Source organism: Molothrus aeneus, chromosome 15 (genome assembly GCF_037042795.1).
Source record: "Molothrus aeneus isolate 106 chromosome 15, BPBGC_Maene_1.0, whole genome shotgun sequence".
In the NCBI taxonomy this organism is placed as follows: domain Eukaryota; kingdom Metazoa; phylum Chordata; class Aves; order Passeriformes; family Icteridae; genus Molothrus; species Molothrus aeneus.
Window position 1 is genome coordinate 16631441 of NC_089660.1, and position 22357 is coordinate 16653797.

Genomic DNA, 22357 nt, shown 5'->3' on the forward strand with positions numbered 1-22357 from the left:
CTGCCTGAGGATGGGCACCAGGGCAGGCGGGCACTGGGATGTTCCCTGGCAGCTCAGTGGGTGCCAGGCTGGCATTCCCAGGGCACGGAAACCCCTGGAAGCAGCAAGGAGAGCTTCCTGCCTGTATGGGATGGGGCTTGGTGGGATGGCTGTGAGTTCTGGGTGCTGTGCTGGCTGCAGGTGCCAAGGTGGGATGAAATTGTGGGGTTATTAAAGGATATTTCTGGCTGTCTCTGTCTCCCCCTGTGGGGACAGTGCCCCCTCCACACTGCTCCTTGTGTGGGTTTCCTTTTAGGATCCCAGCTCCAGCATGGAGCAAGGATTATAGGCTGGTTTAGGGGATAGGACTAGAAGGGACCTTAAAGGTCATTTAATTCCAATCCCTGCCAGGGGCAGGGACACTTCCAGAGGAGAGCCAGGACCATCTCACTGTGACCCTGCAGGGCCCAGCTGGGGCTGGGGACACTCAGAGGGCACCTGGCATTGAGCCCAGCACCCAGCCTGGGAAACTGGGGGAAATTCAGGACTCCTGGGCCACTGACCAGTATGATTAAGCAGAAGCTGTTTATTGTTTACATTATACAGTTATTTCCACTTTCTAACTCTCTGCACACATTTCTTACTGGTGCCTTTGTTTGGTCCACGTGTTGTGAGTGCACCTCTCAGAATATGGGACTGGTCACAGTCCAGCTGCTTTGCTGCTGTTATTTACTTCTTGTGGTCTTGGAATTCTGGTTCTCAGCTTCTTTCTTCTTTAGCACAGTTTATGTCTTAGCAACTTTGATGGATTCCAGAGGGTTCTGAGCAAACTCTGATAAGAGCAGTGACAAGTGGCATGGCTGGTGCTCGCTGAGGCCTGATCTGTTCAGGAAATCTCTGGGGTTTGAATGTGCTGAGCAGCACGGCTGTGCTGGGAGCCCCTGGAGCTGTGACGGTGCTCCCTCATGACGCCTGTCCTGTCCTGTCCTGTCCTGTCCTGTCCTGTCCCTGCTCTGGTGCTCCCTCATGACGAGTGTCCTGTCCCTGCTCCACCAGCTGCTGCCACCAGATAACGCCAGCCTGGGGACACAGAGCCACCTGGGACACGGAGCCACCCGGGACACGGAGCCACCTTGGACACGGAGCCACCCAGAACACGTCCAAGTATCTGCCTGGGGACAGGGGACGAGAGCAGAGACACAGCCCTGCTTGAGGAGAGGAGACACAGCCCTGCTTGAACAGAGCAGAGACACAGCCCTGCTTGAACAGAGCAGAGAAACAGCCCTGCATGGGGAGAGCAGATACATCCCTGCTTGAGGAGAGCAGACACATCCCTGCTTGAGGAGAGACACAGCCCTGCTTGAGGAGAGACACAGCCCTGCTTGAGGAGAGACATCCCTGCTTGAGGAGAGGAGACACAGCCTGGCTTGAACAGAGCAGAGACACAGCCCTGCTTGGGGAGAGCAGATACATCCCTGCTTGAGGAAGGCAGAGACTGCCCTGCTTGAGAAGAGGAGAGCAGAGACACAACCCTGCTTGAGGAGACACAGCCCTGCCTGAGGAGAGGAGACACAGCCCTGCCTGAGGAGACACAGCCCTGCCTGAGGAGAGGAGACCCATCCCTGTTTCCAGCTGGGATCTCTCTGCTGCCTGAGCTGTCCTTCTGGAAGCCGGGTGCTGCTCCAGGCATCTTCACGGGTGTTGGAGCAGAGCAGGGAAGTGTCACAGAGGGATATTTTTAGATGCTCTTTGTGCTCAGAGAGCAAAAGCAGGCTGTGGTTTAAGGGCCATTAGCTGCTGGGCATGTTTGGAAAGCAGGGCTGAGGATCCAGGGACACGTTTGACACCATGGGATGGAGCAGCTTTGCAGACGTGAGGGCAATTTTTGGGCTGAGCATCGAAGAGAAGACCCCAAGAGGAGCCTGGATCTGGGCAGTCCAGCCTGTTTAGCTGCCATGTGGACAAGCAGCGGGGCCAGGGCAGCTGAGCCCCCAAAAGGACATGGTCCCATTGTTTGTGGGGTGACGTTTGCTCCAATGGCTGCGGAAGAGCTGCAGGAAAAGAGCGGACAAGAGGTAACGTGGAATTTCACAGGGACTGGAGCTAGCTGAGGGACAGGGTGACAGAGGACAGCACTGTCCCACCAGCCTCTCCTCAGCCACTCTGTCCCCTCCCTCCCCAGCCTCCAAAGGTTGCAATTTCAGTGTTTCCAGGCAATACCTGGAGTGGGAGTGAAGCCTCCAAGGACCTCCAGGATTCAGGGAAGCCCCAAGGGAGGGCCTGGGAAGGAAGGGCAGGGGATGATTTGGGTTGGAAGGGACATTAAATCTCATTTCCAACCCCCTCCCACTAGACCAAACCCCATCCAACCTGGCCTTGGACACTTCCAGGCATGGCTAAGGCCATCTCCAAGGTCAGGAAGTGCTGACACTTTGGCCCTGGTCAATGCAGAATAGAACATCCCAAGAATTCCAGCTGAGCTCATGAGGAGAAAAGGCAAGTCCAACTTACCACTGTAGGGGAGCTCATCACTAATTGGTTCATCCACGAGCAAGGAGGTTTCATAAGTCCTGAAAAGATGGGAAAAGAGGAGCTCAGTTCATTGAAAGGGACATGGGAAATGCAGGGATAAATCCCACAGAAGTGCCCCTCACCAGGCACAGGGGACTCTCTGGACCAGCACTGTGCCACGTTCTGGACTGTGTAACCTCTTCCTCCTCCTCCTCCAGCTGGTGGTGCTGGATGAGGTGGGCAGGCACAAAGAAGGCAGCTGCCTACCCCAGAGCTCCAGCTGGATTGTCCTGTGTCTCAGATGCCACTGCCTTGGCTGCTGTGGTCACACAGGGCGGGAGAGGAGCTGGGATGGGGTCAGGAGGGACAGAGGAAGTCCAGACAGTGGATGTGCCACGAGCAGGCAGCCCACAGCCATGGCTGCACCTCCCTGGCTTGGTGTGGGGCTCTCTCACATGGCCAGCCTGCTCAGAAGGGAGAGCTCTGTTGTGTGGGTCCATGCATCAAATGCTGGCTGCTTTGGGGGCACAGAGGTGCCAGGGTGTTGTTTCTGGCTCACCTGTGAGGTGCTATGTGGGACCATTAAAATGCTAATGGGTTCCTGCAGTGGGACAAGGACTGAGGCCCTGGAGGGACTCTGAAGCTGAGCTGAGGTGGTGGGAGCAGGATGGAGACAGGGAACAGGCGATCCCTGGTTGGGAGAATCAGGAAGAGAAAAATTCAGCTGGGGTAATCCAGCTGCAGAGCCAGGAGGGAGCAGCTTGACAGCCCCAGAACCCCCTCCTCACCCTGGCTCACCCCACCAAGGCCAGGATTTGCCCTCAGGCAGGGCCAGGCTGCTGTGCCACGCTTGTGGAAATGCCACCATACACCAGAGACTGTGTGAAAATGGGAATGTCCCCTCGAATGGGGAGTCCTGATCAGCCTGGCATGGCTGGAGTCAGGAAAGGGGATGGGGTGCTGGAAGGGAGCAGGGTGCAGCAATGCTCTGGGTGGGTGGGAACACCCAGGAGGAGAAAGAGAGATTTATTGTGCAGGGCAGCGTGCGTGGGCACGGGGAGAACAGGAATACACTGGCCATGACTGCATCCCCTCAGGGCCCTGCAGAAACCCAGAGCTGCCAGCTCCCCCTGTACACAGAAACTCTGAGCTTTGCTTTGTGGGCTCTTCCTCAGCTGAGACTTGCATGATGCAGCAGCTTGTTGGTCCAGGGTTTGGAGAGCTCTCCTCTCCTGTGGCTCAGCAATCTGTGGCAGGAGGAGAAGTCTTGTTCTTGCCCAGATGTTCCATTCCTGTCTCCCTGTCAGGACAGCAGGCAGGTGGGTGTCACCTGTGATGTGGTGACACCCTGAAGTCATGCTGATGGAGGAGGCTCCTGAGAGACAACCTGGTCACCTGTGCAGAGGGACAGGAGCCCTCAGCGAGGCAGAGCTGAGAGCCTGGAGGAGGCATGGGCTGTGTGACAGACTGTAGTGGGATAATTCAAATTAGGGATTCCCATGGGATAACTCCCATGGAGGAATGTGTGCATGGATTGGAGCTCAGTTCAGTGGAGATGGGCTGGTAGGGGTTTCAAGGGTTGCATTCCTCAGGGTTTGGATGGAGAACTGGCAGGTGGCTGAAGGATGGAGAGAAGCAGGTCTGATTTCTGTAGCAAAGGAGTGGTGGGTGAAGCCTCCCAGAGTGAGGATAATGTGGTGGAGATGGAGAAGGAGGTCATGGGACCACTACAGCGTGAGATTTCCAATGGCTTAGCCACTCCTTTTTTAGGAAGGAGGGAGGGAGGCACAGGAGTCTCCCGGGGCTCTTTTTCCACCCTCTCCTTGGTGCTGGGATCCCCGTGTGGGGGTCTGCACCCCTCTCCCCCCCCACGCTGCTGTGTGATCAGTCCTGCTCTCACTGAGCCCCACTTCCACCCTTCTCCCTCCCATCGCCAGGGCTCAGTGCCCTAAAATTCAAGGCAAGGAAGGTGCCAGGGGAGCTCGGGGCTGGCACGCGTGCGGGTGAGGTTATTCACCCCGGGGCGGGCAGCAGCCTGGCAGCTTCCCTGAGCAGCGCTCCTGCGTGTCCTGCTGCAGCCTCCGGCATCTCCCCGAGCTCCTCTCCGCACCTTCCTCCGCCGAAACAGCTCCGGAGAGATTTTTTTTCTGGGATCGGGACAGGCGGGTGCTCTTGTGGCAGAGCGCGGCAGAGAGCGGCAGGCAGAGGCAGCTGGCTCCTTCGCGGGGAAGGCAGGCACGGAGCCGGGGCCCGGGGGCCGGAGGATGCTCGCCGCGGTGCCCAGCCGCGGGGATGCGGGGTTGCTAGGAGGCAGGTGAAGGTGAAGGTGAAGGTGAAGAGGAGAGCGCTGCGGAGGACCGCAGGCCCAGGTAGCGCCGCAGCGGGGCCGGGGGACAGGCGGGGGGGGACATTCTCCGTGCCGGGGAGCGGAGCCGGCGAGCGGGGAGGGAGCCGGGAGCGCCCGGGGGAGCCGGGGCGGAGGGAGCCGGCTCGGTGCTGCGGGAGGACGATGCGGGAGCGGCCGGCGGCTCGGCCCTCCGCCAGCCCGGCTGCCACGGCTCCCTGCCCGCCGCGGCCGGTACCGGTGCCGGTGCCGGTGCCGGTGGAGGGCCTCGGCCGTGAGTACCGAGGGGAGCGGCGGGGGAGCGGCGCGGCGCGGGAGGATGCTCCGCCATCCTCCGGCAAGGGCGAGCCGGGGTTGCCGCCCGCCGCAGAGTCCCGGGCAGGCCGGGGCACCGGTGCCCTTGGGAAGCCGCCTGCAAGGGACGGGGGAGCGCCGCAGCCCGGGGCCGGCGGGGCCTGCGGGGACGCTGCCGCCGGCGCTGCCCTTGGGATGCCTCTTGCCGGGGCCGTGCGGGGCAGCAGTGTCCTTGGGAGACCGCCAGGAGCCAACTCCGGCCGGTCCTGCCCTCCGCACCGCGCCGGACCCTGCGGGGCTCGGGCGGGAGGTGGAGCTGCCCCGGCTGGAGCTGCCCTGGATGGGAGATGCCCCCGGCTGGAGCTGCCCCGGCTGGGAGCTGCCCCTAGCCCCGCAGGAGGAACGGGAGGATGGCACAGGGTGGGGGTGAGCGCCGCGGCTCTGACCTGCCTTCCCCCTCCTCCTAGATCCGCATGTCAGACTATCACAACCCCCACTATGGGGAGTCAGAACCCCAGCACGGCATTACTGTGGTCTTCCTCCTTGTCCTTGTCTTCTTCATCATGGGGCTGGTGGGGTTCCTGATCTGCCATGTCCTGAAGAAGAAGGGTTACCGGTGCCGCACCTTCCGGGACGAGCTTGACCCAGATGACAAAGACGAGGTGGAGGAGCTCGAGGATGGTGAGTGCTGGGCAGTGGGGGCTCGCTGGGGGCTCAGCCTTGTGCCTGCTGTGGGCTGGTGCTCCTCATGCACCCTTCTGGGCTGTGGGATGGGGCTGGGAGGGTTACCTGTCACGTGTGGCTGGGCTGGGATAAAGGGCTGGGGCGGTGAGAGCAGCATGGTGCTCCCTGGGGATCAGGAGTGTGAGGGCCAGGGATCCCTCTGATCCACGAGCTGACAACGGCTGGAGGTGACAGGGAGGTGGGAGCCAGTGCCTGGCCCTTCCCAAAGGAGCACTATCACCAGAAGGTAATTCTGATGAACATCCAGGACTTGGTGAATCCCCAGCATTTCAGTCATAACCCCTGTTCCCTCAAGGAAAACCTCTCCCAGCTGGAGCACAAGTGCCTCTGCCCCTCTGGCATTAGGATGTCTGGCAGGGAGCCAGCTGGGGTTTGTTATTGGCCATGTCTTCTTCTGGTCCCTGCTGTGTTCTTGCAGACCACAGAAGTAGGGCTGGTGTTGGAAGGGGAAGGGACCTGTAGGGAATTTTTCCCATGGCTTCAGGGCACTGCAAGTCGCTCTGGGGTGGTTGGATTGGGAAGTCACTGCCGCACTGAGCGTGGGTGCCCGGCCCAAGCGAGCTCTGTCATCCGGTGCTTTCCTGAGTCTCTGCTGAAGGGGGAACACACATTCCTCCGGCTGCTTCCCAGGCTGGGAACAGCCACATGGTGCCACAGAACTCCTCCAGCTCCACGTGCTGTGGCAGTGCTGGGGAGGATCAGCACCTCCTGCTGCTGCTGCCTGAGCTCAGGAGAGAAATGCAGCTCCTTGGGCTCATCCTCGGTGCAGCCAGAGCCCCCACGTGCCCATGGATGCGCTCCTCTGCCTTTAATGTCTTGGCTGTACATGACATGGAGACAGTCTCTGAACCTTCCAGGATGGGCTTTGCCCTCTGGACACACCACAGCCCAGGGAAACATCTCCATGGGATGATGGAGATCTTCCGAGATCATGGTAACAGCTCTTGAGCCTTTGAGGCAGCTGCCTGCCAGACCATGGCTCCAACCTGCTTACAGGAACATCTCACACTGCTGACCAGGCTGGAGGTCCTGGCAGGGTGACAAGTCCATCCATCCATCCATCCATCCATCCATCCATCCATCCATCCATCCATCCATCCATCCATCCATCCATCCATCCATCCATCCATCCATCCAGGCCTCCTGCCTCCAACAGTGGCTGGAAGCAGGTTGAGTTAATGCTGTGGGTGAACTCCACAGCAGAGCAGGCACCAGCCAAGATTGCTCAGAGCAGTCTTTTAAGCTCTCAACAGTGTGCAGCTCTGGGGCTCTCTCTGTCACCGTGTGTTCCCCATTTCTGTATTTAGTGGATCCCAGTGGGTTTATTTTCTGTGGACGTGTCCTGTCTACCCTTGGAGCCTTGAGCACTTGCAGCATCCTGCAGCCAGGGGGTCCTGGGCTGGACAAGGACCCTCCTCTTTCAACTTTTTAGAACCTGCTTCCCTGTCATTTCTCCAGATGCTCTGCACACACCCCCTCTCTCTGCACACACAGCTGCTGGCTCAGCCGTTTCTTTTCCAGGATGAGGGATCTGGTGTTCCCCAGTGGCTTCCCAGTGTGACAGGGGACTCGAGGCTTCTCCAACAACTCTGCTGATGCAGCTGCTCCTGGGAAGGGATGAGTGAGCAGAGCCCCGGAATCCCAGCCCTCAGTGCCACGTTGTCTCTTTTCAGATGAGGCCGAGAAGAACGATGACACCGTGGAGAAGATTGTGAGATGCATCATCCAAAATGAAGGTGAGCACTTCTTGGGCCGGCCTGGAGCCATGCTGACCACTTTGGCTTGTTTGTCCCTCTCCCTTCAGCATTCCCCTTTTTCCCTCTCTCTTCAGCAAACGTGGAGGCCCTCAAGGAGATGCTGGGGGAAAACGAAGCAGATGTGCCAGTGCCAGTGCCCAGGTGAGGGAAGCTCACAGCAGCTTGTGGCTGCTCCACAGTGAGGGATAAGCAGCCCCTTTCCAGCTGCTACAAAGCATCTTCCCAACGGGGAGTCCTGCTCTCCTGAGGGCTTTGAGGAGTGCTTCACCCCACTGTCAAGTGCAGCAGCTCTTCCTCATTCCTGTCCCCCCCAGAGCTGCTGCTCCCAGGCCGTGCTGCAGTGGGGCTGCACCAGGGTTGGGGCGTCTCCCCAGGGTGACACAACCTGTCATCTTCTGTTGCAGCCTTTGTCACCACAGCAGCAGCCAGGACGGGGGCCCACCCCATCACCACACGGTGCACCTGGGCTCCACGCACGCCCCCTGCATCCACTGCAGCAGGAGGAAGAGGCACCCCCTGCAGCGCCAGGGGCGCTCCAAGGAGGGCAAAAGCAGGATGCATCCTGGAGAAACCACCGTCTTCTCAGTGGGCAGGTACCCAAACGAGCTTTGCCAGCCATTTCTCTGCTGGAATGAGCACTACAGGCTCTCCTCAGTCCTCCTGTTCCTTCCCCCTTCCCCACGTGCCCAAGGTTCCCTCTTGCTGTTGCACACGGAGATGCCCCAGCAGCAGCTCTGCAGCTGGAGCTCCTGAGCAGCCAGGTGGCTGCTGCACCTGGAAATGCCTGTGGTATGTGGCAGGCTGTGATGCACCGGTGGCTTCCCTCCTTCTCCGGGAAGGTGACTCAAGCTGGGTTTTCCTGCTGAGTCAGTGCTGGGCACAGCCCCAGCTCCGTGTCCTTCCAGAGCCCGCTGTCCCAGCTCAGTGCAAGCAGGGCCTTGCTGCCCAACTGGGGGCTTCAGGGACCTCACTGGGGGGGACAGAGGGGACAGCATGTCCCAGGTGCAAGCCACCACCTGCTCAGGATGAAAGAGTGGCTGTGCTGCTCCAGGTCGCTGCCTCCAACGATGTATGTAATTAGATGACACAGCAGCAATGTAAGAATAGGGGAGTGTTCCTGATACTTCCCACAAATGCTTTCCATCCCCACCTGGTTTCACCTCAAGGGACTTCCTGAGCTTCCTGTGGTCTCACTGTGTCGTCACTAACCTGTAGGACAGTCTGTAGGCTCACCCAGGCTGCCCCATTCCCCAGCAGAAAGGGTTTGGAAAGTTCCTGGGCTTGGCTCCCTCCGGCTGTGGTGGCTGGGGCAGGGTGGCAAGAAGCTGCTGGTCCCTGGATGGCCACCATGGTGAGACACAAAGCTCTGCCATGCTCAGATTGTGCACAAGGTCCTCATTCAGGGCCTGAGCCTTGACAGAACTTCATGTTGTGGTCCAGAGAGACAGTCCTTTCATGGGAATGCTGAGCCAAAGTGGGCATGGAATTGTGGAATGGTTTGGTTTGGAAAGGACCTCAAAGTTCATCTCATTCCACCCCTGCCATGGGCAGGGACACCTTCCACTAGCTCAGGGTGCTGCAAACTCCATCCAGCCTGGCCTTGAGCACTGCCAGGGATCCAGGGGCAGTCCCAGCTGCTCTGGGCACCCTGTGCCAGAGCCTGCCCACCCTGCCAGGGAACAATTCCTAATTCCCAATATCCCATCCATCCCTGCCCTCTGGCAGTGGGAAGCCATTCCCTGTGTCCTATCATGTGGATTTTTCCACCACCACGGGCAGTAGCCTCAGCAGGGGAGGTGAGCTGGGGCTTTCTGGGCAGCTGGAGAAGCAGGGAGACCTGCTGGACTCGCCAGGCCCAGCTCAGCTTGGATCACATCTCGTGGGCACTGCCAGCTCCTGGCTGCTCCGTGCCCGTGGCTGTCCTTGGAGGTGGTGCCCGGCAGGCCGGGGCTCTGCACAGCTCCTGCTCACCACTAATTCACTCCCTGGCTGGTGCCCAGCTCCATCCCCTCCTCCGTGTCCTCTGTCCGTGCTCTTCCAGCCTCCTCTCAGCACTGGGAGTGCTGGACAAGATGCTCTCCTTTCCCAAAGGCACCTTCCCTCAATTCCTGTTTTTCCTCTTTAACCCTGTTAGTGTCACACCCCACAGCAGCCCTCTCCACAGGGCAGTCATCCTGCTTCTCCAGGGCTTTACTTTCAATCCTGAATCTCTTTGGTACAAGGTCCAGCTGCTAAGGGACCTATGTGCCCACGAGGTACAATCCCACCCTTAAATTCTGCTTCTTATTTCCAGGCTGGCCCCTTTTCCCTTCCAGATCCTCCAGGATTGCCCTTCCTGTGTCCTATTTATGACAAATATCTTGAAGTACTTTGACCCAGCACTGACCCTACAAAACAGGACTTCTTTAACCCACCCCTAGAGTTAAAGACACACTCTCAGGTCTTGTTCTCATTTGTTTTTGGTATTGTTCTTGCCTTGGATGCAGTGGTTGAGAGTCCAGCCCCCTCCTACGTGGAATGAGCCCTGGTAGGCACAGGCTCATCCTGAGGAGTGGAAAGGATGGGAGCTGTGGAGGTCCACCAAGATCATCAGTGCTGGAGTATGGGGCACCTGAGGAGGCTTTTTTGGCCTGGAGCATTAGAAAGGGATGATCTAATTGTCCTCTAACACTTCTCAAAGGGTGGGTGGAATTTAAATGAAGATGGAATAAGACTCTCCTCAGAGATCTGCACTGGGAAGGGCAAGAGGCAATGGCCAAGAGTTACAACAAGAGAAATCCAAAAAAGATGCAAGGAGAAACTGTTCTGCCATGAGGATAGTGCAGCCCTTGACAGGGCCCTGAGGAGTGGAGGAATCTCCATCCCTGAAGATTTCCAAAACCTGACTGGACAGGGCTCTGGGCAAAGTGCTTGAGGATAGGAGGGGGCCCAGATATGAGCAGGGGTCTGGAATGGAGACCTCCTGAGGGCTTTTTGCACCTAAATTGTTCTAAATTTGTGTGGGACTCAGGGTTGTGTATGGAATAGGATGATTTACCACTTAGCTCAGTGCTTGCCCTCAGCCAGGTGTAGTCAGTGGCAGAACTTGTCCATAAAGCATCTGTGTCTGACCCTCTGTCCTCAGCCCCATCATCCAGAGTGTGTCACACCCCACTGAATCCCAGGGATGCTGATGAGGCAGCCAGGCAGGGCTCCTCTGCTTTCCCCCCAGAGGTTGGCTATGTTACTTCTTGTGCCCTCTCTGGTCCAAACCCTTCCTGCTCTCTGACTCCACTCCCGACTCTTCCAGGCTGACATTGCTCAATGGCATTACCAAGAAGTGATCCTGTCACTGTGTCTCCTTCCTGTTCCTCTTCAGGGCCAGAACATTCTTTGGTCTCCCCAAAGTGCTGGTGTCTTATCTCCGAATATCTGGACAGACCTGAAAGGTCACATTTGCTGCTGCTTGGCCTGGGAACCTTCTCTGGAGCTGGAGCATTTCTCTTCTCCACCCTCCCAATCCTGAGAAGCTTTCTAGCCCTGCTGAGGGGTTGGTGCTGCCCACGGGCTGGGCTCCAGCCTGGAAGTGGTCTCCTTCATCTCTGCCAACTCTCCTGGCATCTGTTCTTATCTTTTGGACCTCTCTGCTTTTTCCTTTGAAGAGCAGTGCTGCCATGTGCTTGACCTTTGTGTCTTGCTGTTCTTTCCACACCAGCAGCACTTTCTGAAATTGTGCTTTGCCCTGACACTGCCTTGCAGCTGAACTCAGCCAGGTCTGTTGGTTGTCCATGTGTGATCCAAGCACAGTGAGAGCAGCTGTGGGCGAGCCGTGGGCTGCACGAGCTCTCAGTGCTGCCATTGGAGTGCTCTGCCTGGTGGACACCAGCTCACCATGGAGGAGATTTCCTCTCTGCTGGTCCAGTGCTGGTGAGGAGGAGTCACAATCAGCACAATCACAATTCAGATTTTCAGGCTTTGCTGACACCTTGCCCCTCCCAGGCTGAGGGAATTGGGAGAGGAGAAAGCTCCAAGGGGACTTTAGAGCCCCTTCCAGTGCCTAGAGGGGTTCCAAGAGAGCTGGAGAGGGACTTGGGACGAGGGCACAGAGTGACAGGACAAGGAGGAATGGCTCCCTGCTGCCAGTGGGCAGGCTGAGAAGGGATATTGGGAATGAGGAATTGGTAAGGAGGCCCTGGCACAGGGTGCCCACAGCAGCTGTGGCTGTCCCTGGACGTGTCCAAGGCCAGGCTGAATGGGGCTTGGAGCCACCAGATTGAGGAGTTGTGCCAATCCATGGCAGGGGATGGGACTGGATCATCTTTTAGGACCTCCTTCCAACTCAAGCCATTCCCTGAGTCTATGATCCCTTACCCCTCTCTTCTCCCCACGTGCAATGTTGCATCACCTCTGATTATGAGCCCACCCTTTAAGCTGTCAGACCCATTTCTGCAGCTTTCCTCCTGCCCACCCAGAGCTCTGAGCTGTTACCTGCTCGTGGTGGAACCTTGGTGAACACCCAGGTACCATCTGCCCATCCAGGGGATGGTGCAAAATGTGCTCTGGCAGATTTTAGCCAAAAAACTCCTCCAGCCTTTGATCCCTGTATCCAAATCACTGCCAAACTCCTGTCCTGCCCTCACTGAGGGCATGCTGTCATCCAGGCTGTCTTGGAGCATTTCCAAGAGCTGTGATCCATCTTGCTGCTGGGAGGACAAGCTCTGCTCCAGCCAAGACCTGGATTGCACTTCCCATCCTTCCCTTTCTGTTTGTTTTGCTCAAAATGAAGGGGAAAATCAATTTGGGGACACAGCTTGTGTAGGTGTGAATGGGTCAGACAGGTTGGAGATCACGGCAAAGCGAGGAGATCCGAGGCTGGAGGTACAGAAAAGCTGGGAATCCAGTGGTGGGACAGCATGGAAAAGAACTGCTTGTAGGAGTGTTGGGTAGGATGGTTGGGACAGATGGAGATGAGAGATCCCTGAAGCCAGGTCGTGGAATTTGGGGTTTATTGCAAAGGGCCTGGGGGCAGGGCCCTGCTGGGAGCTGCCAGCCACAGCTCAGAGCAGGCCTGAGAGAAGAGAGGGGCAGAGAGGATGAGAAGGTAAGAGAGTAAAAGGGTAAAAGAGCGAGGTTCCCGTTCCAATACAATAAATCTTCTTCTGTGTTGAATATTCTAATTCTCACTGACCAATCTAGTACAAGATACAAATCCTATAGCATTTACATACAGCCTGTAAGAATCACTACATTACCATCCTGTGTTACATTTTAAACCCTAAAAACTTCTCTTTGGGCCCCTTCTGCCAAGCTGAAGGGTCTGCTCAGACCCTTGGAGCTGCCTACAGGCAGAGGGTGTTGTTTCATCAAAAGGGGATTACCTTCAGCTGGCCACACCATTGTTTTCCCATTGTTCAGTAACCGAGGTATCTCAAAGCTTGCTTTCATTTCAATCTCACTTATAGTTTCTATATTCTCAAAATCTTCTGCCAGACAATCACATTTATAAGGCTTTCCTGTTTCATCTTCCCCAACATCCGCTGTGTCCTGTTCCCATTGCAGGTTCCGTGTCACGCACATCGGGAAGAAGCCGTGCCTGCAGGAGCAGCCGGACGGGGCCCTGCCCGCGGGCAGCCGCCCGCCGAGCACGGAGGAGCTGGAGCGCAGCAGCGAGCTGCTCAATGGGACTGTCCCCACGGCTGGCCTGCAGAACGGAGCCATCCACACGGGCACACAGAGTGCCAGGAGCGCCCAGCAGAGCGTGTCCACCAGCCCGGCCGCCAACACACCCGCCAGCTCCGGCACCCGTGACAGCCGGCGGGCGGGCACGGTTGGGTCCGGCCCGGTTGGGTCTGGCCCAGTTGGGTCCGGCCCGGTTGGGTCTGGCACGGCGGGGTCAAGCATGGTTGGGTCTGGCCCGGTTGGGTCTGGCCCGGTTGGGTCCAGCATGGTGGGGTCCAGCACGGTTGGGTCCGGCACGGCAGGGTCTGGTCGGGCAGGGTCCCTGCCGGGTGCTGGATCCGCTCCCGGGAGCTCAAGCCGGCAGCGCAGGCTGCTGAGCCTGCCAGTGCTGGGAGCATCGAGTCCCAACATCCCGGGAGAGCTGGCGAGGGAAGGAGCCGGCGTCTGCCTGGAGGAGATGGGACTGGCGTCGGCAGATGAAGTGTCAGATATTCACGGGAGCCTGAGCCTGCAGGAGCAGGCCGAGGAGCTGGGGAGAGACGAGAGCAGCAGGAAACAGTCCGGAGGGGAGGATGGGAAGCAGCAGGTATGTTCCTCCTCCTCCTCCTGGTCCCCATGTGGTCCCCTGGGCTGGAGGGGGATTGCTTTTTCCCACCTATTTTTCAGTGTCTGAGGCAGTCACAGTCACTGTGACAGGTCTCACCCTGCTTCAGGGGCAGTGGGAGGTGCTGCAGACTTGCTGCCCATTCCCCTTGGCAAGGAACTCCTTTTCCTTTGCGGACATCCATTGGGATTTTGACCTGGCAGAGCTCCACTGCTGCACGTGGTGTCCCCAGAGCCGCCATAGCCTCACTGGGGTCCAGTGTGGCCAGTCAGGAACAGGCAGGGGCAGATTTCTCCAGGAGCCTTCCTTACCTCGAAGGCCAGGAAATGGCAAAGCCAAGTGGTCATGTCTTGGTTGCTTTCCCTGCTCCTGAGGAGCTGTGCTCAGAGAGGAGGAAAGCCCACCCTGCCTGGAGCTCCCAGTACCCTGGTACCTCCCAATGTCCCACCCAACCACCTTGCTGGAGGGGTTAGACAGCTCCAGGGGATTTTCTCCCTGGAATTGCCTCTGTGCTGGTACCAGTGAGCAAATGAGGCTGGTGGTGGTAGTTCAGACACCCAGAATTTCGCTTACACACTCATTTGTGGTTCTGCAGCTGGGAAAAGGTGTTTTTCATGGAAGGGGGCTGTGTAGTGTCAGCAGCTCCAAGAGCTGGGCCTTAACTTGCCTCACAAAACCAGCACGATGTGGCAAAGCCCTTGGAAGAAAAAGGAAGCCAAATGCCTGGGTAAAATTCCTGGCATGCTTCAAAGCCGTGGAGATCCCCTGGGGCTGGTTCTGCATGGGCTGGGCACATGCCAGCAGCCCTTGGCAGGGATTGGGATGGGGCAGGACTGGGTCAGCACGGGAGAGGCCTGGGGAAGGTGCCTGGCTGGATGCTGGATAAGGACAAAGCAGGATCTCACAGTTTCCCCCTTTGCTTTCTGGTGAGCAGGCTGGAAGGTTTGAGCTGTTTCATGGAGAAGGGCAAGGCAGGATAGAGCTGATGGGCTGCAGCCCTTCCCCAGAGACATGGGGAGGTGGTGACAGGTCCTCCTGTGTCCCACTGAGCCTTGGGAATCCCTCTGATCCCTGGGGAAGCAGTTAAGTGTAGGGCAAGCCCAGTGCCAGGCTCCTGCCTTGGATGCTGCCCATGGTGCTGGGGTGCTCCAGAACACGGGGTCCCATGGATAACGGTGACAGGACCTCCCTGGGATGTTTGTCACCAAGCCCTGGTGCCACTTGGACCATTCCCCATGCCCTCAGTCGCAGTCAGAGCCAGCACCAAGGCTGTTGGCTGCTGCTCCTCACGTCCTGCAGGTGGTGGGGAAGGGCAGAGAAGGTGCCTGGGCTGTCCTCACTCCTGGAGACTCGGTGGGGCTCTGCCCCTCGGGTCACTGCTGTGGCCACGGGGGAGCCCAGCTCAGCCCCAGCTCCATGGGAGCGCTGACCCCTCTCCTCCATCCCACAGGAGCCCAGCGCCGTGGAGCAGGACCGTGTGTGAGGTGAGTGCCTGTCCCCTGCCCCTGTCCCCTGCCCCTGGGACAATGCCTGGGGGGTGGGAGGGCACTGCCGGTGTCCCTGCCCTGCTGGGTCTCAGCTTGCTGCTGGAGATGGAGAGAGGCTGAATCCTTTCTCCAGGGGTCGGGACGTGCCCAGCCGCAGGCAGCGACCCCGGGAAGTCCCATTTGGGTGGTGGGGAGGTGCCGTGGCTGCGGGGACCAGCCCCATCCCGCCTCTCTCCCACAGCTCCTCTCCGCTCCCGGCTGGAGCGTGCACGGGAGGCGCGCAGCCCCCGGGCCCCTCGGGGCTGGGGCTCTGCCGTGGGGCAGCCGCGGGGCAGCCGTGCCCGGCCCCGGGTGGGCAGCTACGCGCTTGGCATGGCCGGAGCGACGCGCCCGCGACACCGACAACCGCGCTCGGCGCCAGCCTTCATCCCATTGGCAATAGGTACCCGAGTCCCACCCACCGCACCCTCCCCGGAGACCCCCCCGAGGGACCCTCGGGCCCGGCAGGGGCAGGGCGGCACCCAGAGCCCGCTGCCCCCGCGGCCCCCAGCTCGGGGCAAGGATCAGAGGGGGCCGCGGCCAGGGGCAGGGATGGAGGCAGCGGCTTGAGCCCCACCGCCCACCGGGCACGTTCAGCACAGAGCACAGCCCCCCCGGGCACCCCTGCCACGCAGAGCGGGCACAGGCACAAACCCTGCACCGGCAGGTCCCTGGGAGATGCTGGCGGAGAGAGGAGCTCCCGGCCCCACCCCGGCACAGGCCCGGGGGGCGGGATGGCCCCGGGCCAGGCCAGCGGGCAGCCTCGGGGCCGCGCCAGCTTCGGTGTGTAACGCCCTGTACATAGACGAGCTACAACCATTAAAGCTGCTGAACCCCTCGGCTGGGCCAGCGGGATTTATTGATTTTTTGGGAACAGCCCCCCACGCCCACTCCTGCCTGTGGGGGCTGGCAGGGGCCGGAGAGGAGCCCCCCAGGAACCAGGGCTGGGCTGGGAGTGCACGGGTGATGCCAGGCAGGAAGGGTAGAGGCAAAAGGAGGGTGAGATGGGGCCTGGCTGTGACACTGGGCACCCCATAAAGGGGTTCTGGGTGCTGTACTGGGATGCAGGACCACTCTGCAAGCAGGGTGCAGCCCCTGGAGAGACCAGCTCGGGGCACGGGGCAGCAGCAGCTCCTGCTGCTGGGACAGCAGCCTGTGGTGGTTTGCTCAGGTAAAGCTTTTTTGGGGGAGGGGGCTGGGGGCACCCACAGGGTCAGCTGAAGTGAAGCTCGGGGTCGGGCTCGGGGGCTCTGCCGGGTGGTGGGGGCGGCGCACGGAGCTGCAGAGAGGGAGAGGAGAGGGAAAGGAGAGGGAGAGAAGTGGTGCCAACATGCTGAGGCCACTCATCCCCCTTCAGACCCCCCAAAACACACGGGTGGCTCCATTACAGAAGGGCTGGGGCAGGTTTTGGGGTCACAGCATCCCTGTGAAGGGACTTACCGGGCGCAGGCGCGCGGCTGCCAGGTCTGGAGAGCTCTGCCCGCTGCCCGTGCCATCCTGCCGGCAACCTGGGAGTGCCCAGCAGCTCAGCCTGGCTTTTGGGCTCCCCCAGCCCCTTCCCAGTTTGCCCAGTTTCCCCAGCACTCACCTCCCAGCGCTGTCTCAGGAGCAGAGCTGGGGACCAGGCTGGCCCCGGGCGTGAGGCCAGGAGGGGAGAAGGGCGGAGGGGACGGTGATGGCAGCTCCTGGGAAAAGACACAGCCAAGAGGGATGGGCATGGTGGGAAGGGGGCTTCACCTCAGCACCCATGGAAGTGCCAGGGTGACACAAGGACCCTCCTGGCACCAACCTGCCCGGCTGCCTCCCGGGCCCCGGTGAGCTCCTCCACCACCAGGGAGGGGAAGACGCCGACGCGGCCGTCGAAGTCGCCGGTCCAGAAGCCATCGTCCACCTCGCCAGCAGCACGGGGCAGCACCCGGATGATGGCCCCCTCAGGGAAACTCAGCTCCTCGGGGCTCTGCCCCTCGTAGTCGTACAGGGCTCGCACCAGCCAGGCTGAGGGGAGGGTGGGGAGGGGGCTCAGCACCCTCTGGATCCCGCCCCCCTCTCTGGGGTGGGGGTGATGCCCAGCACCCACCTCCAGGCTCCAGCACCAGTTCTGCAGCCATGATGCTGGAGAGCTGGCGGTGCAAGGCAGAGGGGCCTGGGGGGCCCAGCCCAGCCCCCGAGTCACACCCCAGGGACAGCAGGTACTTTTCAGGGACGTAGCCGACCTGCCCTGCCTTGTTCCGAGCCTGAGGAGGCAGAAAACACATGAACATCCCAGGGTCCAGAGTGGGGTCAGCCTGGGGACCTCCAAAAGGTGTCCCCCAGTAGGGAGGGGGGAGGGGGGCTCAGCCTGCTCCCACCTTCACCCACTCCTCTGCGTCCCCATCCTCGATGATCTCCAGCTCCTCGCCCTGGCTGATGGACAGCTCGTCTGCCTGGCAGCCCTGCAGGAGATGGGGACAACGTGGCAGAGAGGCTGAGGTGCCATCTCTGGGCAGGCAGGGTGAGGGCCATGCAGGCAGGGCCATACCTGGTAGCCAAAGATCACCCTGCAGGTGTAGGGGTAGGTGCGGGCAGCAGGCCCAGGCTCATCGTCCTCATCGGCCTCATCGCTGTCCTCGTAGTCATCAAACTCAGCCAGGTCCAGCCCTGTGGGCGTCTCCTCGCCTGTCCCCACCATGGCCCCGGCCAGCCAGGTGTCCACGTCCAGCCCTGCCGCCCGCAGCAGTGCCAGCCGTGCCTCGGCCTTCACTCGGCTCACCTGGGGACACCGCACATTGTCACAGTGCCCAGGATACCTCTGGCGGTGTCCCAACCCCATCACCCCCATCCCCAGGTGTGGTGGCATCCCCAGCATCACACCCCAAGTGCAGCATCCCAGCCACCACCCGTCCCTGTCCCTACCTCCCCCACCCTGGGGGTGACAGACAGATGTCACCCCAAGCTCCCTGATGGGGGCTCCCACCTCTGCCTTGCGGATGTTTTCCCTCACTTCCTCCATCTGCCGCTCCACGGCCGCCGCCTCCGCCTCCAGCCCCTGCTGCCGCCTGGCCTCCAGCCGCTGCAGCACCTGGGCGGGCACCCACAGCTCAGAGGGTGTGGCAGCTGCAAAAGCCCCTCCCTGAGCCCCCCGGTGCCCCGTTGGGCAGGACAACACCCACCTCCTCACTGTGTGCCCTGTTCTTGTGCTCCCGGGCCACCCGCGTGGCCCAGCGCCGTGCCTCCTTCTCCAGGCTGGCCCCGTCATCTGCTGGTGGCAGCAGGCACACCTGGGCAAGGACACGGCGGTGACAAGGGGGTGGCTGTGCAGACCCCAGTGTGCTGTAACTATCCCCTCCACTTACCTCCTCCATCCCCGTGAGCTGGAAGCGCTGCTCGGGTGCCAGGGAGAAGGCGGGGTGGTCCTGCAGGAAGAGGAGCAGGTCCTGCTCCCGGCACACCTGCAGCAGGGGAGCGGCGTGGGGCCGGGGGCTCACCTGTGCCCTCGTGTCCCACCCAGCTCGGGGGACAGTGCTCTTACCCGCGCAGATGCCTCCACAACACCCTGGAACCAGTCCCGGGTGGCCCTGCAGGTCTCCACCTCCGTCCTGCTGGCAGCTGACAAGTGCTCCCGAAGCCGCTCATAGAGGTCCCCATCCAGAGCCTGGGGGAAAGCAGAGGGAACCCCCCCAGCACTGCCACATCCCCCCGCTGGAGCATCCCTGACCCCCAGGGCAGCCAGCCCTGACCCTGTGCAGTGGGACCCTCTGTGCTGGCAGTGGGGAGATGCTCCTTGTGGGACCCTGGGGAAGGGGCACGGGGGGCCTGGGCATCTCCTACCTGCATGGCTGCGGGCAGCTCCACACGCTGGTAATGCTCCAGGTGGGCAGAGGCAGACACCAGGGCGAAGCTGTACTCGTTCTGCACCCCCGCCAGCTGCCTCGAGTGCTCGGCCAGTCGTGCTGAGAACTGTGGGGACGTGGGCAGCGAGGCTTGGCGATGGTGCCCCGTGTCCCCAGCATGGGTACCCTGCCATCCCCCACGCCACCCACCTTGGCACTGAGCTTTTGCAGGCTGGCCTTGGTGTGAAATATCCGCCGGTCGCTCTTGCGGAGGCTGGGGAGGGTGGAGAGGGGTGTGAGACCACCCTGAGCCACCGCAGCCCCCCGGCTCCATGTGCCCCACTCACCGCGCCTCCACGTCGGCCGCCTTGTCCTTGGCCACCTCGCTGCTACGCCTCAGGTGGCTGAGCTGCTTCTTGGCCTTGTCCAGCTCCTTCACCGTCTCCAGCAGCTCCACCTGCGCCTTCTGCAGCCGCTCGATGCCCTGCGGGGAGCGTCAGCTGGGGGGGACAGCTGTCCCCCCGCCCGGGCACAGGGACATGGCCTTGCCCCGGTACCTTCTTGAGCGTCCTCTCCTTGCAGAGGCGGGCGCTGCGGGCGGCCTCGGCGGCCAGGGCGCGGTAGCTCTCGGAGGCGGTGACACGGACCTGCCCAGCGTGTGCTGTCCCCTCGATGACGCCTTTCCAGACAGCTGCCACGCTCCTGTGGGCACAGGGCTAACACAGGGCCGGGCACTCCCTGCCCCGTGACACCTTTTGGGGATGCCCAGCAGGACTGCCAGCACCCCCAGTCACAGCAGACTGGAACTGGGGACATCCCACCCACAGCTGTGTCCCAGTGACACTCAAATCCTGGCTGGCATTAAGCATCTCCAAACTGGGAGGGCCGTGGGCAGGTATGGCAAGCCCCAGCTGCTTGTCCCCAGCCCTGTCCCTGTCCCCAGCCCACCTGGAGTCGCCAGCCTCGCCACGGCCCCGCTGCCAGTCTCTCTTCACGAACTGGCTGGCCAGCCTCTGCAGAGCCTGCAGGCAGAACCAGCATCACCAGCACTGCCTGACCCTGCCGAGCAGCCCAGCACCCACCAACCCCCCCTGGGCTCAAAACGGGGCTCCCCCACCCTGGCTGCCCACCCCATGGACCTGGGGACACACACGTGTCCCCTCAGAGCACAGACACATCCCCCAGGCTCGGTGTCAGCAGGAACTGTGCTCCCCAAAACCTTCTTGGGGGGCAGCCACCACAATGAAAGGACCCCCCTGCTGTGGCTTTTGGGACAGAGCACCTGCAAGGGGACATCACTGAGGGACACTGGCTAGAGATACAGAGTAGAGGAGCCCCAGCAAAGCCAAGCACAGCAAGACCCCAACCCTGGGGGTATGGATGGTCACCCCCAGCCTGGGGGGTGCGAGGGAGGGCAGTGACACGGTGACCAGCTGCAGGAAGGGGGAACACAGTTCTGCTGCAGTATGTCCCCAGGGGATGCTGCAGGGACATCTCACATTAAAACCAAACTGACATTTCAGAGCAGAGCCCTGCGATGACCCAGCAGACAGCAGAGCCCAGCGGTTTCCTCCCCCACAAGGTTTTCCCTCCAGGCTCCCAAAACACCCAAGGTCTGGGCCACGCCGTGCTCAGCAGAGCCCCCAGCGGGTGCTGGACGTGGTCAGGGTCCTCCCGGCAGGATGAGCCATCTGCCACCACCCTGCGGGGCCAGCACGGAGCAGCCACGCTTGGGTGATTTCCGAGGCTGCCCTCTGCCTGCGTGGGGCCTGCCCAGCTCCTGCCCCAGGCCGGCAGGATGGGGCCTGGGCCCCCCAGGACATTGATCCCATATCCCGTGGCACCTCCTTACCTGCCCGTACTCCCTGTCAATGGTGGCCCTCTGCTTGCTGTAGGACCTGGGGGGAGAGGGGACACAGGGAGGACGCACAGAGAGGGGCAGGCATGGGCCACCCCTCCCATCACCTGCTGCCACCATCCTCCTCTTACCATCTCCCCCTGCCACCATCCTGTCCCCATCAGGCCACCCCAGTCGGTGATGGAGCCCATGACCTCGAGGTGACAGGCTCAAGGTGAGCCGAGCCCGGTCCCTGGCCCGCCCGTGCCGGGTCTCAGCTTGGGGACACACACACACAGACAGACAGACACAGACACACGCACACACACACACAGACACAGACACACACATGCACAGACACGGGATGAGATGCCCGGTGTCAGCGTGGGGACACACACACACGCGGGATGAGCTGTTTCATCTCAGCCCGGGGACACACACACAGGATGAGCTGCCCGGTCTCAGCTTGGGGACACAGACACAGACACAGACACAGACACACACAGGCACACAGACACACACACTGGTGGGACGAGCTGTTTCATCTCAGCCTGGGGACACACAAACACAGACACACACACAGACGACACACACAGACACACACACGGGATGAGCTGCCCGGTGTCAGCTTGGGGACACAGACACAGACACACACAGGCACACACACTGGTGGGACGAGCTGTTTCATCTCAGCCTGGGGACACACAAACACAGACACACAGACACACACACGGGATGAGCTGCCCGGTGTCAGCTCGACACCCGTGTCACCTGTGCGGGCCCTACCTGATGTCCTCCAGCAGCTCGGCGTCCCGCTGCTGTTTGCTCTGCAGGCCCGACAGCTGCTCCAGGAGATGGACCCGCAGCTCCTGCGTGAGCTTCACCTGCGGGAAGGTCCCGCTCAGCCCCGCGGCCGCGGCGGGCACGGGCAGCGGGGATGCGCTGTCCGCCCTGCCCGGGTACCGCTGCCCACCGGCCCCCCCTCCTGAGCGCCGCCCAAACGCGGCCTCGCTTCCCCAGCCCCGGGAGGCTCCGCCGGGGGCGAGTCTCGGTCACGGCTGCAGGACACGGCAGCGAGGGAGGACCCGGCCCCGGTGACCCGGCACGGCACGGCCCGGCCCGGCCCGGCCCGGCGCTCACCTTGCGCGGCGGCGGCTGCATGGCTGCGCTGCCCCGGTGCCGGTGCCGATCCCAATCCCGGTGCCGATCGCCGCCGCCCCGATCCGCGTGCGCGCGGCCCGGAACTGCCGGGCCGGCCGCGCCCCGCCCACTGCCCGCGCCCCGCCCACTACCC

The 22357-nt window shown here is 61.1% G+C and overlaps 2 protein-coding genes across 5 annotated transcripts; one reads left to right on the top strand and one right to left on the bottom strand.

Annotated features, from left to right (window-relative positions):
- Positions 1–4466: 4466 nt before the first annotated feature.
- RELL2 (RELT like 2) lies at positions 4467–16255 on the top strand. 2 transcript variants are annotated; one of them, XM_066560140.1, is made up of 8 exons: positions 4467–4859; positions 5596–5809; positions 7546–7608; positions 7704–7770; positions 8034–8222; positions 13168–13873; positions 15342–15375; positions 15620–16255. In XM_066560140.1, the coding sequence occupies exons 2-7, from the start codon at positions 5602–5604 to the stop codon at positions 15372–15374; spliced, it is 1266 nt and encodes a 421-aa protein (XP_066416237.1). In that variant the 5' UTR covers positions 4467–4859; positions 5596–5601; the 3' UTR covers position 15375; positions 15620–16255. The 2 variants fall into 2 exon arrangements, with proteins under 2 accessions (XP_066416237.1, XP_066416238.1); XM_066560141.1 differs by lacking the exon at positions 4467–4859 and adding an exon at positions 4979–5108.
- FCHSD1 (FCH and double SH3 domains 1) lies at positions 16237–22316 on the bottom strand. 3 transcript variants are annotated; one of them, XM_066560139.1, is made up of 19 exons: positions 22204–22316; positions 21850–21947; positions 21079–21124; positions 20175–20248; positions 19784–19928; positions 19574–19710; positions 19437–19500; positions 19225–19353; positions 18926–19048; positions 18750–18845; positions 18567–18674; positions 18371–18475; positions 17936–18166; positions 17766–17849; positions 17495–17651; positions 17207–17412; positions 17006–17102; positions 16858–16925; positions 16237–16696 (listed from the first exon to the last, which is right to left on the bottom strand). In XM_066560139.1, the coding sequence occupies exons 1-19, from the start codon at positions 22222–22224 to the stop codon at positions 16631–16633; spliced, it is 2055 nt and encodes a 684-aa protein (XP_066416236.1). In that variant the 5' UTR covers positions 22225–22316; the 3' UTR covers positions 16237–16630. The 3 variants fall into 3 exon arrangements, with proteins under 3 accessions (XP_066416236.1, XP_066416235.1, XP_066416234.1); XM_066560138.1 differs by having other exon boundaries at positions 18567–18845; XM_066560137.1 differs by lacking the exons at positions 21850–21947; positions 22204–22316 and having other exon boundaries at positions 21079–21811.
- Positions 22317–22357: the final 41 nt, after the last annotated feature.

Bases quoted from the DNA above. Each gene is read 5' to 3' on its own strand.
- RELL2 (XM_066560140.1), top strand. From the start codon at position 5,602: ATGTCAGACTATCACAACCCCCACTATGGGGAGTCAGAACCCCAGCAC. The intron at 7,609-7,703 runs GTGAGCACTTCT...CTCTCTCTTCAG, and splicing joins ATGCATCATCCAAAATGAAG to CAAACGTGGAGGCCCTCAAG. The intron at 13,874-15,341 runs GTATGTTCCTCC...TCCATCCCACAG, and splicing joins GGGAGGATGGGAAGCAGCAG to GAGCCCAGCGCCGTGGAGCA.
- FCHSD1 (XM_066560137.1), bottom strand. From the start codon at position 21,414: ATGTGTGTGTCTGTGTCTGTGTGTGTGTGTGCGTGTGTCTGTGTCTGT. The intron at 19,929-20,174 runs GTGGGCTGGGGA...CTGTGCCCACAG, and splicing joins GGCGAGGCTGGCGACTCCAG to GAGCGTGGCAGCTGTCTGGA. The intron at 17,850-17,935 runs GTATGGCCCTGC...CATCTCCTGCAG, and splicing joins GGGTGATCTTTGGCTACCAG to GGCTGCCAGGCAGACGAGCT.